Source organism: Eptesicus fuscus, chromosome 1 (genome assembly GCF_027574615.1).
Source record: "Eptesicus fuscus isolate TK198812 chromosome 1, DD_ASM_mEF_20220401, whole genome shotgun sequence".
Classification (NCBI taxonomy): Eukaryota; Metazoa; Chordata; class Mammalia; order Chiroptera; family Vespertilionidae; genus Eptesicus; species Eptesicus fuscus.
Genome location: NC_072473.1, coordinates 134,455,001 through 134,468,560, shown reverse-complemented (window position 1 = coordinate 134,468,560; position 13,560 = coordinate 134,455,001). Strand labels below are relative to the sequence as shown.

At 48.1% G+C, this 13,560-nt stretch overlaps 1 protein-coding gene across 5 annotated transcripts in view; it reads left to right on the top strand.

Moving 5' to 3' along the window:
• USP9X (ubiquitin specific peptidase 9 X-linked) overlaps window positions 1-13,560 on the top strand; it is a 75,905-nt gene that overhangs the window by 44,516 nt on the left and 17,829 nt on the right. For all 5 annotated transcript variants that reach the window (XM_054714424.1, XM_054714432.1, XM_054714417.1 and 2 more), the window contains exons 22-32: window positions 891-1,021; window positions 1,201-1,479; window positions 3,358-3,483; window positions 4,931-5,056; window positions 6,184-6,350; window positions 7,401-7,509; window positions 7,708-7,854; window positions 8,411-8,557; window positions 8,906-9,128; window positions 10,550-10,770; window positions 12,597-12,787. In XM_054714424.1, coding sequence (XP_054570399.1) covers window positions 891-1,021; window positions 1,201-1,479; window positions 3,358-3,483; window positions 4,931-5,056; window positions 6,184-6,350; window positions 7,401-7,509; window positions 7,708-7,854; window positions 8,411-8,557; window positions 8,906-9,128; window positions 10,550-10,770; window positions 12,597-12,787 — 1,867 coding nt within the window. The remainder of the gene's footprint in view (window positions 1-890; window positions 1,022-1,200; window positions 1,480-3,357; window positions 3,484-4,930; window positions 5,057-6,183; window positions 6,351-7,400; window positions 7,510-7,707; window positions 7,855-8,410; window positions 8,558-8,905; window positions 9,129-10,549; window positions 10,771-12,596; window positions 12,788-13,560) is intronic.

Below are 13,560 nucleotides of genomic sequence, written 5' to 3'. Positions count from 1 at the left end.
TGGTCTCGCATTAACCCATTTATTGAATCCTGCCTCATTGGAATGCCATTTTCCAATCCCCTCCAGCCACCAGCTTGATGCTTGACCCAGGACTCCAGAATCCCTGGTCTTGTTTTTAAGAGCATAATGCCACCAGGTGGCGACAGTGAGCTCTTGCCAGGCTGCTCCAAGCAGGGAAACTTGGGGGCACTTTTTTTTCTGTCCATATTTTATGTAATCGAAGTATAGGCCTAGATTTGAAATCGCCAACTTCAGGAAGGCCAGTAATGACTGTATTGCAGTATTTAGATCAGAGACTTTGGCCTCACCCGGATTTCAGTTCAAATCCTGGTATGTAAAACTGAGCTAATAATAATAACTATTTGATATATGGTCTAGTTCTTGGGGTGTAACCAGTATTCAACAAATGTTAGCTTATTTTCTGTCGCCATGGTTGCTACACACATACACTCACACTCTTTAAAGAAGGAAGCAGGGGTCCCGGCCGGTGTGGCTCAGTGGTTGCACATCAGCCTATGCACCAGGAAGTCACTGTTGGATTCCCAGTCAGGGCACATGCCTGGGTGGTGGGCTCAATTGGAGCTTGCCATTTTCCCCTTTTTGTTGTTTTCATTAAGAACTTCCTTTTGAAGTGTCTTGTGTTTTTTCAGGCTCCAGTGGCTGAAGGAGGGGCTGGAGGGCATGTCGATTTGAAGTCTGAGTAGGGGGAGCCTGCTTCCTTATTGGGGTTTGCTTGGCTGATTAGGGAGCCCTGGTTTGTTGACTGACTGACTTAGGGATTCTTGAATCAATCCAGATCTGGTTATATGAAGCTGGAGCCTAGAGCTGAACTGCTGGTGCGCGCACGCGGGGCGTTCTGTCTTGTCTGAGCCTGTGTCTCCCCTTTGCAGATAGCACCACCATAGAGAAGCTGAGGGCCATTTGCCTCGACCACGCCAAGCTCGGAGAAAGCAGCCTCAGCCCATCTCTCGACTCGCTCTTCTTTGGTCCTTCCGCTTCCCAAGTGCTGTACCTGACCGAGGTGCGCCTTCTCCTCTCGCCGTGCCCGCGCCCTCCACGTTGGCCTTTCGCGCTGATGTGGAGGAGGCGCGCCGGAGTGAAGTATTTCTGGAATGGTCAGGAGAATTTCTTCGCCGCGGCAGTAGGGGAAATTGGCGCTGTCTTTTTAAGACCTTGAATGCAGTCCTCTCTCTCTTCCAGGTGGTCTATGCCTTGCTCATGCCTGCGGGGGCGCCTCTGGCTGAAGACTCCTCTGATTTCCAGTTTCACTTCTTGAAAAGTGGTGGCCTGCCCCTGGTCCTGAGTATGCTGACCCGAAACAACTTCCTGCCCAATGCGGACATGGAGACCCGGAGGGGTGCCTACCTCAATGCCCTGAAAATAGCCAAGCTCTTGCTGACGGCCATCGGCTACGGCCACGTCCGCGCTGTGGCGGAGGCGTTCCAGCCGGGCGTAGAAGGCGTGAACCCTCTGACAGCGGTAATAATACAGGCTTCTGAAAACCCTTTGGATAGGAACAGCTGGCCATTTTTAAAGTTTAGCTTCTCAGCAACTCTTGAGTATCAAGTTCAAAGGGAAACTGTCTCAGGTTCCTTTCCAGTGATGCATTGTTTTAGGGTGTGTTTTTTTCCTGTTAAATTTTATTTGTATTAAAAGTGCAAATGCTTTTCTCTCACTATATTTTTATTTGAGAGGCTAGTTCTTCTACGCCCCCTTAAATCCTGTTTGACTTTCAGTGTTGTTTTTTTAAAATATATTTTATTGTTTATTTTTAGAGAGAGAGGAAGGGAGAGGGATAGAGAGTTAGAAATATTGATGAGAGAGAAACGTCGATCAGCTGCCTCCTGCACACCCCCTCCTGGGGATGTGCCCGCAACCAAGGTACATGCCCTTGACCGGAATCGAACCTGAGACCTTTCAGTCCGCAGGCCGACGCTCTATCCACTGAGCCACACCGGTTAGGGCAACTTTCAGTTCTTTTAAACCTAATAAAGTCTCCATATGAATTTCTTATGGACTTGTATTTGCCCTGTATTAAAGACACCGGTGGGAATTGAAAAGGTGTAATTGAGTTAGCCTGTTGCCACCAAAAGTTCTCACGACATGCTAGAATTTAATGCCTGTTTATTAGAGGTGTGACGCTGCATTTAATACAGACTAAAATTTGAGTTATAGGCATCGTGATGATTTGCTAAGTTACTGATAGGAGATAAAGACTTCAGGAATATATTCTTTTTTTTAAATGGCTTAGGTTTTAATCAGGGAGGTTGAAATGTCGATTAGATATGTGATACCATAATGTCACATGTAATTGAGATAATAGCACTTATAATTGTTTTGGGTGTGATAATGGCACCGTGGTTATGTTTGAAAGGACTATTTCCCACCACCGCCCTTTTTCTTTCTTTCTTTCTTTTTTTAAGTAGTTGCTGAAATAGAGATGAAATTATATATCCAGGATTTATTTTCACAATATATCCTGGGCTGGGGAAGGGACAGAAAGCGAGGAAAGGGGGGTAGTTAAACAATTTGGGTCCTTTGTTGTTAATTTTTGGTGCTTGCCAATGGGTACATGGGTGTTCTTAATACTACTCTCTCCACGTTTGTATATTTTAGATATTTTTCATTAGTCTTCCATGGCCTAAGTCTTGCATTTTGTTGGCACACGTTTGTGAGGATAGGAAACGTGGTTCTTGATTAGCTAAAGCTTCCTCAGCACGGGCCCTGGCGCAGGCGCTCGGTGGCGTCCCAGGAAGCAGCTCCATGCTTCCCTCCCGCCTGTCCCCTTACGGCATTGATTCCGAAAACGGGCGGGTGCGCAGAGGTACACAGTGGTTCTGCTTCCGCTTGGAGAAGGGACGGGACCACTGGAACGGCGGGCAGGATTGCCTGAAAAGGACCCCTTAAAAGTAATCTTTTCTTGTGGGTTTAAAAACATGGTTACTCTCTTAAGTAAAACACTGGTACCATTCATACTTTTGCCCTTCTATTCTGTTACTGATTTTTCTTGGTTTTTCTCCTTTTCCAAGAAGAATTTGGTCATGGGGCACGGAGGCAGGTCTGCCCAGGAGCAGTTTGCCGGCTCTCTAGCTAGGGTAGGGCTGCAGCCTGTCAGTTCAGCTAACCCTTACAGGGATGCTGAGCCCAGAGCAGGGACATGAGCTGGATGGGGCAGGAGCAGGGGGTGGGAGAGGGGAGTGGCACTCGCACGCCTAAGAGGAAGAAGAAGCCCCCGCGGTTGGCACTGTGGGGTGCTGTCTGGAAGGAGGTCATCCCGAGGGAGTGTGATGGGCAGGAACAAGCGGGTGTGGTTACGGACCGGTCATTGGCTCCAAGGGAAACGGTCACCTTTTCCAGGTCAACCAAGTCACGCACGACCAGGCGGTGGTGCTGCAGAGCGCGCTGCAGAGCATCCCGAACCCGTCGTCCGAGTGCATGCTGCGGAACGTGTCCATCCGCCTGGCCCAGCAGATCTCCGACGAGGTGGGTGCTCGGCCTCGCAAGCTCTGGCCGCCTGGAGCGTTCGTGGGGTTCTCTGCCTTCGCCCCTCTGTGCATTTAGCGTGAACCCTTGTCACAGGTTAGAGCAGGGGTCCTCAAACGTTTTAAACGGGGGGCCAGTTCACTGTCCCTCAGACCGTTGGAGGGCCGGACTATAGTTTAAAAAAAACTATGAACAAATTCCTATGCACACTGCACATATCTTATTTTGAAGTAAAAAAACAAAACGGCAAAAACACCCGCATGTGGCCCGCGGGCCGGAGTTTGAGGACGCCTGGGTTAGGGCTTGCATTTCCCGGGCCTGCTGGCTTTAGTCACCGTCTCAGACAAGATCAAGTTCCCTTAGCATAACCTTGGTCTCCTAGCAATGTCCGTGCTTTCTGGGCGTGGTCCTCTGTGTGGACATAAGCAGCGTGCTTTTCCAGTTTGTGATTTGCTGAACTTCTTTTTGTTTTTAAATAGATTTTTATTGATATTTTACAGAGAGGAAGGGAGAGGGATAGAGAGTTAGAAACATCGATGAGAGAGAAGCATCGATCAGCTGCATCCTGCACACCCGCTTCAGTTTCCAGTGAGCCAAACCGGCTAGGGCTCGCTGAATTTTTTTTTTATTGATTTTATAGAGAGAGGAAGGGGGGGAAAGAGAGAGAAACATCCATGATGAGAGAGGATCATGGATCGGCTGCTTCCTGCACACCCCACACTGGGGATGGAGCCCACAACTCGGGCATGTGCCCTGACCGGGAATCGAACTGTGACCTCCTGGTTCCTAGGTCGACGCTCAACCACTGAGCCATGCCGGCCGGGCTGTAATTTGGTGAATTTTGAGAAACGCCTTCACAGGCACGTGATCCCATTACTTTTGGGGTGCCCTGTGCAGTCCGTTCTCCCTCCATCCCTGCCCCATGTGACCGCTGATCCTTTGTCACCGGACACTAGTTTTTTATTTCTAGAATTTCACACAGGTGGAAGCAAACTCTGTGTTCTTTTATGTCTGCTGCTTTCACGCCGGATAATGCCTGGGAACTGGCTGCGCTGCGGGAACTATTGGTCCATCCCTTCTTACTGTCGAGGGGCGTCCCCGGTGGACATTTCAGGTTGCGTTTGTCCGTCCACTTGGCAAAGGCCATCAGGATGGCTTCCCCCTTTGGTCGCGGGGGAAGCCGCTGTGAACGTTCTGGACGAGTGTGGTGTGAGCACAGGTGTTTGCGTCTCTCCGGTTGACAGCGAGGCGAGGAGGGGTGGCCGTCCTCGGTAGTCTTTGCGGTTCTTCTGGGGGTCGTGTGACTTGGAGGTGTACTGCGTGGCACCGCAGGCCACGTGGGAACCTGGACACACAGGACTCACTCCTTCCCGAGAAGCGTGTCTGCTCTTCCAGTGCTTACTCCGCTCACTCACTTGCTACTGTCGTCATCCTCGCTGTCTTGCAGGCTTCGAGGTACATGCCCGACATCTGTGTGATCAGAGCCATCCAGAAAATCATCTGGGCCTCCGGGTGTGGGGCTCTGCAGCTGGTGTTCAGCCCAAATGAAGAAATCACTAAAATTTATGAGAAGGTAAGAGCTAGCACGGAAATCTCTCTCTCCCCAGTAAATGTTGTTCAGTACTGAATTTGATTGCTCCCACCCTCACTGTTCTTCCCCCAGCACCTTTCTGTCCGGTGTAAATTGGGCTTTAGCTGACCGTCACTTGTGTTCTCACAGCATTGAACTACTTTTCACTGTCTGGGAGTGGTCAGAAGCAGCTAGTGTCAGCCAGTTAGGCATCACCTCTGACCCTCTCTTAGGTTAAGCAGATCATTTACATAAGAAAGGCGATGTTTGACTCTGGTTTTGCTGTCATATGTCCCTGTCCCTGGTAGCCACTTCTTCATATTTACTTCTTGTAATTATTTATTTATTAGAGGGGGGAGAGAAACATTATTAGTAGGTTGCCTCCCATACACGCCCCAACCCGGGATCGCTCCTGCCAACTCTCGGTGTACGGGATGACGCTCCAACCCACTGAGCCACACCGGCCAGGGCTGCGTATTCAGAAGGGACATTACGCTGTAGGATTGCCGTCACTGTAGAGCTGCCTTTTTATGGCCAACATAGCCCTAACTTGCCTGGGATGTATGTCGGTGTCCTGTAGTACATGTGTGGCACACGGCTGATTGATTCAGCTAACGTTGAGTGCTTTTCCTTTCCCAGGCATGCGCTGTAATTGTGAACGTCTGATAGTCAGATTAGAATCGATTACCTACCCACCCGGACATAGTGTAGGTTGTCAAACCGCCCCAGCCTTCCTTAGCCGTTACTAAGACAAGTGCTTTAGAATAAGCCGGCGCTGCGGGTGAGCTACGGGGTGGGACTAGTCGGGCTCCTGGCTGCGTGCAGGGTGGCTCTCTAGGCAGGAGTGGCTGCTGGTGCCAAGACCCCGACTCAGAAGGTCTCCAGGAGTCTGGCGGCTGAGGCAGGTGGTGGAGTGGTCAGCGCGCCCCTGCGGCTCCCTGGGAAGGGAGACCCGGGATGGGCCTCCCCTCCGCTGTGTGCTGCAGTCCTTCCAGCCCATTCCAAGAGCTGCAGGGGGCGGCCGGGGCCAGAGGGGCTGAGGGAGGAGGGACGTGCTGCTCACGGGCTTGGAGCTGGGGGAGCTTTTCCTTCAATGCGTTTCTACGTGACCTACCGCTGTCGTTTCACAGTCCAACGTGGGCAACGAGCTGGACCTGGAGGACGAACAGGTTTGCTGCGAGGCGCTGGAGGTGATGACGCTGTGTTTTGCCTTGATTCCCACGGCCTTGGACGCTCTCAGCAAAGAGAAGGCGTGGCAGACCTTCATTATCGACTTGCTGCTGCACTGTCACAGCAAGTGAGTGCCTTTTCCTCGTCAGAAGCTGGGTTTGGCGTACAGAGGCCATTTCTGCCGGCACAACGTACCCCAGCAATCAAAACTATTGTCTCTGTAGCATATTAATATTTAGGAAAATGTTATTTCAACGTGTTTTGCTTAGACCCATATTTGCTTGGTTTTAGTCTCTGCAAAACACCAACATTCCCAAAGTGAAATTAATTTTTCTGATTGCAGAATTTTGTCTGACCTAACAGATATATATTTTAGCCCGTTTTAAAAGTCTAGTTTACAAGGTTTTAAATTAAATAGAGCGTTAGCCTCCCATCTTGAATACCTAGCTACAAGATGTGTGTTTGTTTTTTATTTAAGAGAAGTTGTTAATTCAGTAGGACATTCAGAAAGGCAGGGTTATGGTATGAACTTCTGTACTTTACACTAAGAATAAAAACCAACTATAAGCCCTCGTTTGCATTTGAAGAGTAATCAGAGCTTTTTTTAGTATTTATTATTGAGCTCATTACAGCTGTTTCCCACTCCCACTGTCCCCCTCCACCCAGATCCCGCCCTACCCCAGGCCTTCACCACCTGACTTCTCCCCCAGAAATTGGTACTCCTGACTTCAGTGAATGGGTTCCCCCAGAATCAGCCCTCGGACTTGTAGGACCGTGTGGGGTTTCAGAACCCTCAACCCCCCAGGAGGGGTGAGTGCACACAGCGTGTGCGCTCGGGTTCTTTACAGCGAGCGAGGCGTTCGTTCTCAGCGCCCCTCGCACCGGAGCTGTGGCGCGTCTTGTATCTACAGGAGTGGTCCTTGTCTTTGCCAAGGAACAGTGTTAAGAGGCACCTCCAAACTCGTCAGTGACAACTTGAGGTTACAGTTCTTGGCGCACAGCCTAAATCCATGGATGTATGTTGCTGGCTTAAGGGGTGTTACCTTGTATACTTGTATTTTCACTCTGTGATTTCTCTCCCTCCCAGTCCCCACCCGCCCCAGGGAGACCAGGACTGTGTTTTTGTGGGTTTTCCTTCGTGAGAGTCAGACACTAACCGGAAGCCTTGTTCTTGCAGGACTGTCCGCCAGGTGGCGCAGGAGCAGTTCTTCCTGATGTGCACCAGGTGCTGCATGGGCCACCGGCCGCTGCTCTTCTTCATCACGCTGCTCTTCACCGTCCTGGGGGTGAGGCATTCTTGATGCTTGTCCGTGTGGCGCGCTCTCCCCCCCAGGGGCCCTCAGGAAGTCGTGCTGTTGGGTGGCATTGCAGTTAGCGCGGTCTGTCCGTGTAGTAAGATGAATCCTTTCCCGTCCGATATTAGTCGGCGGCTCTAGGTGAGTTTTTAAGAAGCGAGTTCATACTGTTCTGCTTTACTGTCTCAGAGCACAGCCAGGGAGAGAGCTAAGCACTCCGGTGACTACTTCACTCTCCTGCGGCACCTTCTGAATTACGCTTACAACAGCAACATTAACATACCCAATGCCGAAGTTCTGCTCAACAATGAAATCGATTGGCTGAAAAGAATTAGGGTAAGCTGCATTTACCATATCGCTAAGTTGAGTAGTTTATTAATAGCTTATAGTTTTGAGCATTTTGGTTAAGTGAAAAACACTGAAGAGTAACAAAAAGGACTGACAAATGTACCCTGCATTGGTGGCCGTTAGTAACTCGGTGATCACAGTACGGCTGCATAGCTAGTTCTGGAAAATGCTTTGTTTCACTTGGGACTTGGTAAGCAGGTTTTCACCTTTCATTTTAGAATTGTGGGCCTTTTTACAGATTTTCATCTTTTAAAAAGTATTCTTGATAAATCTGATAGGCTAGCACTTAATTTAATTCTTGATCTTAAGACCTGATACTTTTTACTTAGAATTGTATGAGAATTTCTTTCTGAAGAGATTTGTAGCTTTTAGCCTTTGGTAGCTTCTCAAGCGACTTCTAGAAAGTTCTGAGATGGCTTGAATGGACAGGTGAGCAGGGATTTCCGCATGTCTGTGCAGCCCCCTCTCGCTCTGGTTCCTCCTTCCCTTGCTGCCTCCCTTTCATTCGTTGATGTTTGACTTCTTTTATTTGTCTTTTTGGCAGGATGAAGTGAAGAGAACAGGTGACACAGGTGTCGAGGAGACGATCTTGGAAGGCCACCTGGGGGTAACAAAGGAGCTGCTGGCCTTTCAGACCCCCGAGAAGAAGTATCACATCGGTTGTGAGAAGGGAGGTGCTGGCCTCATTAAAGTAAGTCTGTTGTCTCGGTCCCGCTGCAGCCTTCTGAACTTTGCACATACGTAAAGCTCAGTGCTGCCATGTATTTTACGAAGTTAAACAAGCACCGTTTAATTTTCCTCTTTGGCAAATCGGAATTTTTCACTTCGGCAGACGAAAATGAGACACACTTGTGTATGGTTGTTCATTGCAGTGCAGTGTTACAAAGTGGGGTCTTTTTACTGGAAAATCCAAGTAAGTTTTCTGGAGATGTAATGAGGTCTTGCGTTCTGACAAGTGGTTTAGTCTACAACATAAATGTATGATGACACACAGATACTACGTCATCGTAATACGCCATCTTTCTTCCGGCCCTCATAGGAGTTAATTGACGACTTCATCTTCCCCGCCTCCAACGTGTACCTGCAGTACATGAGGAACGGGGAGCTGCCCGCGGAGCAGGCCATCCCCGTCTGCAGCTCACCGGCTACCATCAACGCTGGCTTTGAGCTACTGGTGGCATTGGCGGTTGGCTGCGTGCGGAATCTCAAGCAGATAGTAGAGTCTTTGACTGAAATGTATTACATTGGCACAGCAATAACTAGTAAGTGTTATGTAATGTTGTGATAACAGAGCTCAGATTCTGTTTTCCTGGTTTTTTAGTAACCCATCTTCAGCTCAGGCTTTTCTTTCAGCAGCTGGTTTAGTTTAACCTTTCTGGCAAGTGGATGTATAATTTAAGACCATGACAAGTGAGGAGGGAGCCTTAATGTAAAAGTTTTCAAATGTTTGTTAACTGCCTTCCTGTATGCAGTGTAACTACTGAGCAAAATAAACTCCATCTCGATCAAATCTGGAATAAAGCCCACACTCCAGAGTGCCATGTAGCCAAAGCCAAAATCAAAGCCAGAGTTCAAACTTCAAATCCAAATTTCATGCATTGGCAACCGTCCAGGCCCTCACTTAGCAGCTCTTGACTGTTGTTTCCATGTGAGCGCTAAGGAAATGTGGTTTGAAAGGTTAGGGATGGAGAAGATGACACTTTGGTGCGCTTCATGTCCTCAGTTAATGCTCCTGTGAAGCCCGTGAAATAGACCCCAGACTGACAGATACAGAGCTGAAGCTCAAAACGAAAGGGCAACAGAAAGTGACCTAAAAAGCAGGAATGAAAACCCAAACACGACAGAGGCCTTTTTTTTTTCCTTAAGAGAAAACCACTATTTGCAAAGTTTAAGAATATAATCGATTACAGTAAATTTTTAAGAACATGTCACTATTTTTGATATGTTAGACTTCAGAATAGAAGGTCGTTTTAAATAACATTTTAGGAGATTCCAATGAAACTGACTGCTTTAAAGGTTAGACCAGTGGTCGGCAAACTGCGGCTCGCGAGCCACATGCGGCTCTTTGGCCCCTTGAGTGTGACTCTTCCACAAAATACCACGGCCTGGGCGAGTCTATGTTGAAGAAGTGGCGTTAGAAGATGTTTAAGTTTAAAAAATGTGGCTCTCAGAAGAGATTTCAATCGTTGTACTGTTGATATTTGGCTCTGTTGACTAATGAGTTTGCCGACCACTGGCTTAGACCTTTAGCCATTCTACCAGAAGCAGGGGTCCTTCTGTAATGTGTCGGTGTGTTTATATAGCCTTTAATGCCAGCATGCATTTGGAAGGCACTTAAAAACATACAAAAGTAGAAAGTTCATAATGACTAAACTATGAAGCTAAAAGTACAGGTAGCTGTAGGCATTGGCATCGTACAACCTTGAGGCTGCTGAGGCTGCCATTGGAAGAAGCAACGCCCGGTCAAATGCGGGTTCACAGGCGGGGAGTAAGGGTCCGAATAGAGCCAGCACGGTGCTGTGTGCTAGGTTTGCTGAGGGCGAGGTGCAGGCTTGGAGCGCCACTTCCGGCGGCTGTGGGAGTGGCATTGTTGCTGATGTTAACTGCTCAGCTTGGGAGAGCTGGAAGTGGATAAAATGGTTGTGTCCGTACTAGAATAGAAGAATCTCTTCTCTCCTTTTAGCATGTGAAGCACTTACTGAGTGGGAGTATCTGCCCCCTGTTGGACCCCGCCCTCCCAAAGGATTTGTGGGGCTGAAGAATGCCGGTGCTACCTGCTACATGAACTCTGTGATCCAGCAGCTCTACATGATCCCCTCCATCAGGAACGGTATTCTTGCCATTGAAGGCACAGGTAGTGATGTAGATGATGATATGTCTGGGGATGAGAAGCAGGACAATGAGGTAAATGTTTTATTCTATTAGCGTTTTTTGTTTTCTGTTCCAAGTTCTGATGCCGAATGCTGTTCTCTCTCAGGGAGTGTTGTGCTTTCATTGGGCCTGTTGGCGTGTGTTGGGAAATAAAGCTAGAATCTTCTGGCGTGGACTATCTATTGGACTTGAAACCAGTTCGGTTTTTTAACTATATTTTTGTTGATTTTTAGAGAGGGGAAGGGCGGGGGTAGAGAGAAACCTCGATGAGAGGTGAACATCATCAATTGCTTGCTTCCTGCACGCCCCCTAAGCATCTTTGCCTCTTAGAAAAGCTTTATGGGGGTGCTTACACCCATCCCTGGTGAAGAGCCACTGCTCTGAGGGCAAGTTGAAGTTCAGATTCCAGTTGTGTAGCCCGTCACAACTCTGAGGTGCTGCGTTAAGCACAGAGAGAGACCTCATTGTACCCACAAGCAAACAAGGCAGACAAAATACGATACAAGGTCAAATAAGATGTCCCGCCTTGTTCTCCGCAAAGGTGTGCCCTCCGCTGTCTGTCGTCTCGGCACTCCGCTGCGCTGCTGGAGTTTGGGGTTCGGTTCGTGGTTTTATCTGTGCTTATTTCTCAGACACATTCTGCAGCCCCAAGTCTCTCTCCGTCTCTATGAATTTGTCCCAGTTCCCTCACATGATTGGCATCATACTGTATCTGTCTTTTTGTGAGCGGCTTATTTTACATGACACATTGTCCTCCAGGTTTATCCATGTCAAAGCATGTGTCAGTTTCCTTCCCTTTTAAGGTGGAACGGTATCCCATGTGTGGATAGGCCACGTTCTATCTCCGTGGACACGGGTTGCTTCGCCTTTTGGCTGTTGGGAATAATGCTGCTGTGAGCATGAGTGTGCATGTGTCTCTGAGACTTTCCTCTCGGGTCTTGGGGTGCGTACCCAGAAGTAGAATTGCTAGATCCTGTGGTGATTGTATTTTAATTTTTTATCCCATCCGAGGATATGTGTGTGTATGGGTTGCCTCCCGTGAGAGCCCCAACCAGGGATTGAACCCACAGCCTTTAGGTTTACAGGACAGCACTCCAAGGCACCCGGCCAGGGTTCTGTTGTTAATTTTTAAAGGAACTCTTTTTCTTTTTTCCTTTTTAATATATATTTTATTGATTTTTTGCAGAGAGGAAGGGAGGGGGGGATAGTTAGAAACATCGATGAGAGAGAAACATCGATCAGCTGCCTCCTGCACACCCCCTACTGAGGATGTGCTTGCAACCAAGGAACATGCCCTTGACTAGAATCGAACCCGGGACCCTTCAGTCCGCAGGCCGATGCTCTATCCACTGAGCCAAACCGGCTAGGGCAGTGGTCGGCAAACTGCGGCTCGAGAGCCACATGCGGCTCTTTGGCCCCTTGAGTGTGGCTCTTCCACAAAATACCACGGCCTGGGCGAGTCTATTTTGAAGAAGTGGCGTTAGAAGAAGTTTAAGTTTAAAAAATTTGGCTCTCAAAAGAAATTTCAATCGTTGTCCTGTTGATATTTGGCTCTGTTGACTAATGAGTTTGCCGACCACTGCCCTAGCTGGTAGTGCCGAGCCTGCATTTATGTCCCGTCTAAGTTCATCGCGACACTGTTGTATCAGCTGTGTTACCCACCTCTCCGATACATGGCCGGCGTTCTTCCTTTAGAACAACTCTTGTGAAGTGTTGGAAATTACAATTTACAAACTCCACGTTATTTGGAAATAAAAAGTAGACATACAGATCATTGTTCACTAATTGGCATTTGTCTCAGCATATTTGAGTGTACTCGAAAGCTAAATGAGCTCATCGATGCCGTTTGTTGTTCCTAGAGCAATGTTGATCCCAGAGACGATGTCTTCGGATACCCTCAGCAATTTGAAGACAAGCCAGCGCTGAGTAAAACGGAGGACAGGAAGGAATACAACATCGGTGTCCTCAGGCACCTGCAGGTTATCTTTGGCCACTTGGCTGCTTCTCGGCTGCAGTACTATGTGCCCCGAGGATTCTGGAAGCAGTTCAGGTAAACCACGGGTGGTGGTGCTAGGAATGCCGCTTAAACCTGTGACCCTCTCCAAACATGAAACTTCAAAAATAGCTGTCGGAAGGCACTGTACGTGTCCGCAGTAGCGACATTCAAACTTCCTATTAGGTTTTTGCTCATTGTCCTCAGAGGAGGAGGGAGAAAGTGTCATAGCAAGGGGCGGCAGCATTCTTTAGTCTTTGAAAGGTGTTACAATTTTTTCTTTGTTTTGAGAAGTTCTCATATTTATAGAAGTAGGGAAAATAGTATAAACCTTAGGTATGTGTCACCCTACTTCAGTTATCAACTCCTGGCCAGGCTTGTTCACTCCACATTCCCATCTACTGCTTTCCAGATTGCTTTGAAGCAAATCTCATGCATAGTTCCATCCGTAAATATGTCAGTATGTATCTCAGATGTCTTTTGAAAAATACAATCATAATTCTATTGTCCTGTTTTTTATATATATATATATATATTTTATTGATTTTTTACAGAGAGGAAGAGAGAATGATAGAGAGCTAGAAACATCGATGAGAGAGAAACATCGATCAGCTGCCTCTTGCATACCCCCTCCTGGGGATGTGCCCGCAACTAGGGTACATGCCCTTGACCAGATTCGAACCTGGGACCCTTGAGTCCGCAGGCCGACGCTCTATCCACTGAGCCAAACCGGTTTCGGCGTCCTGTTTTTTAAAAAGTCCTAATACCCTTGTCTCATAATTGTTTATTACTGTATTTTAAAAGCAGGACACTACTTAAGTCCATATACC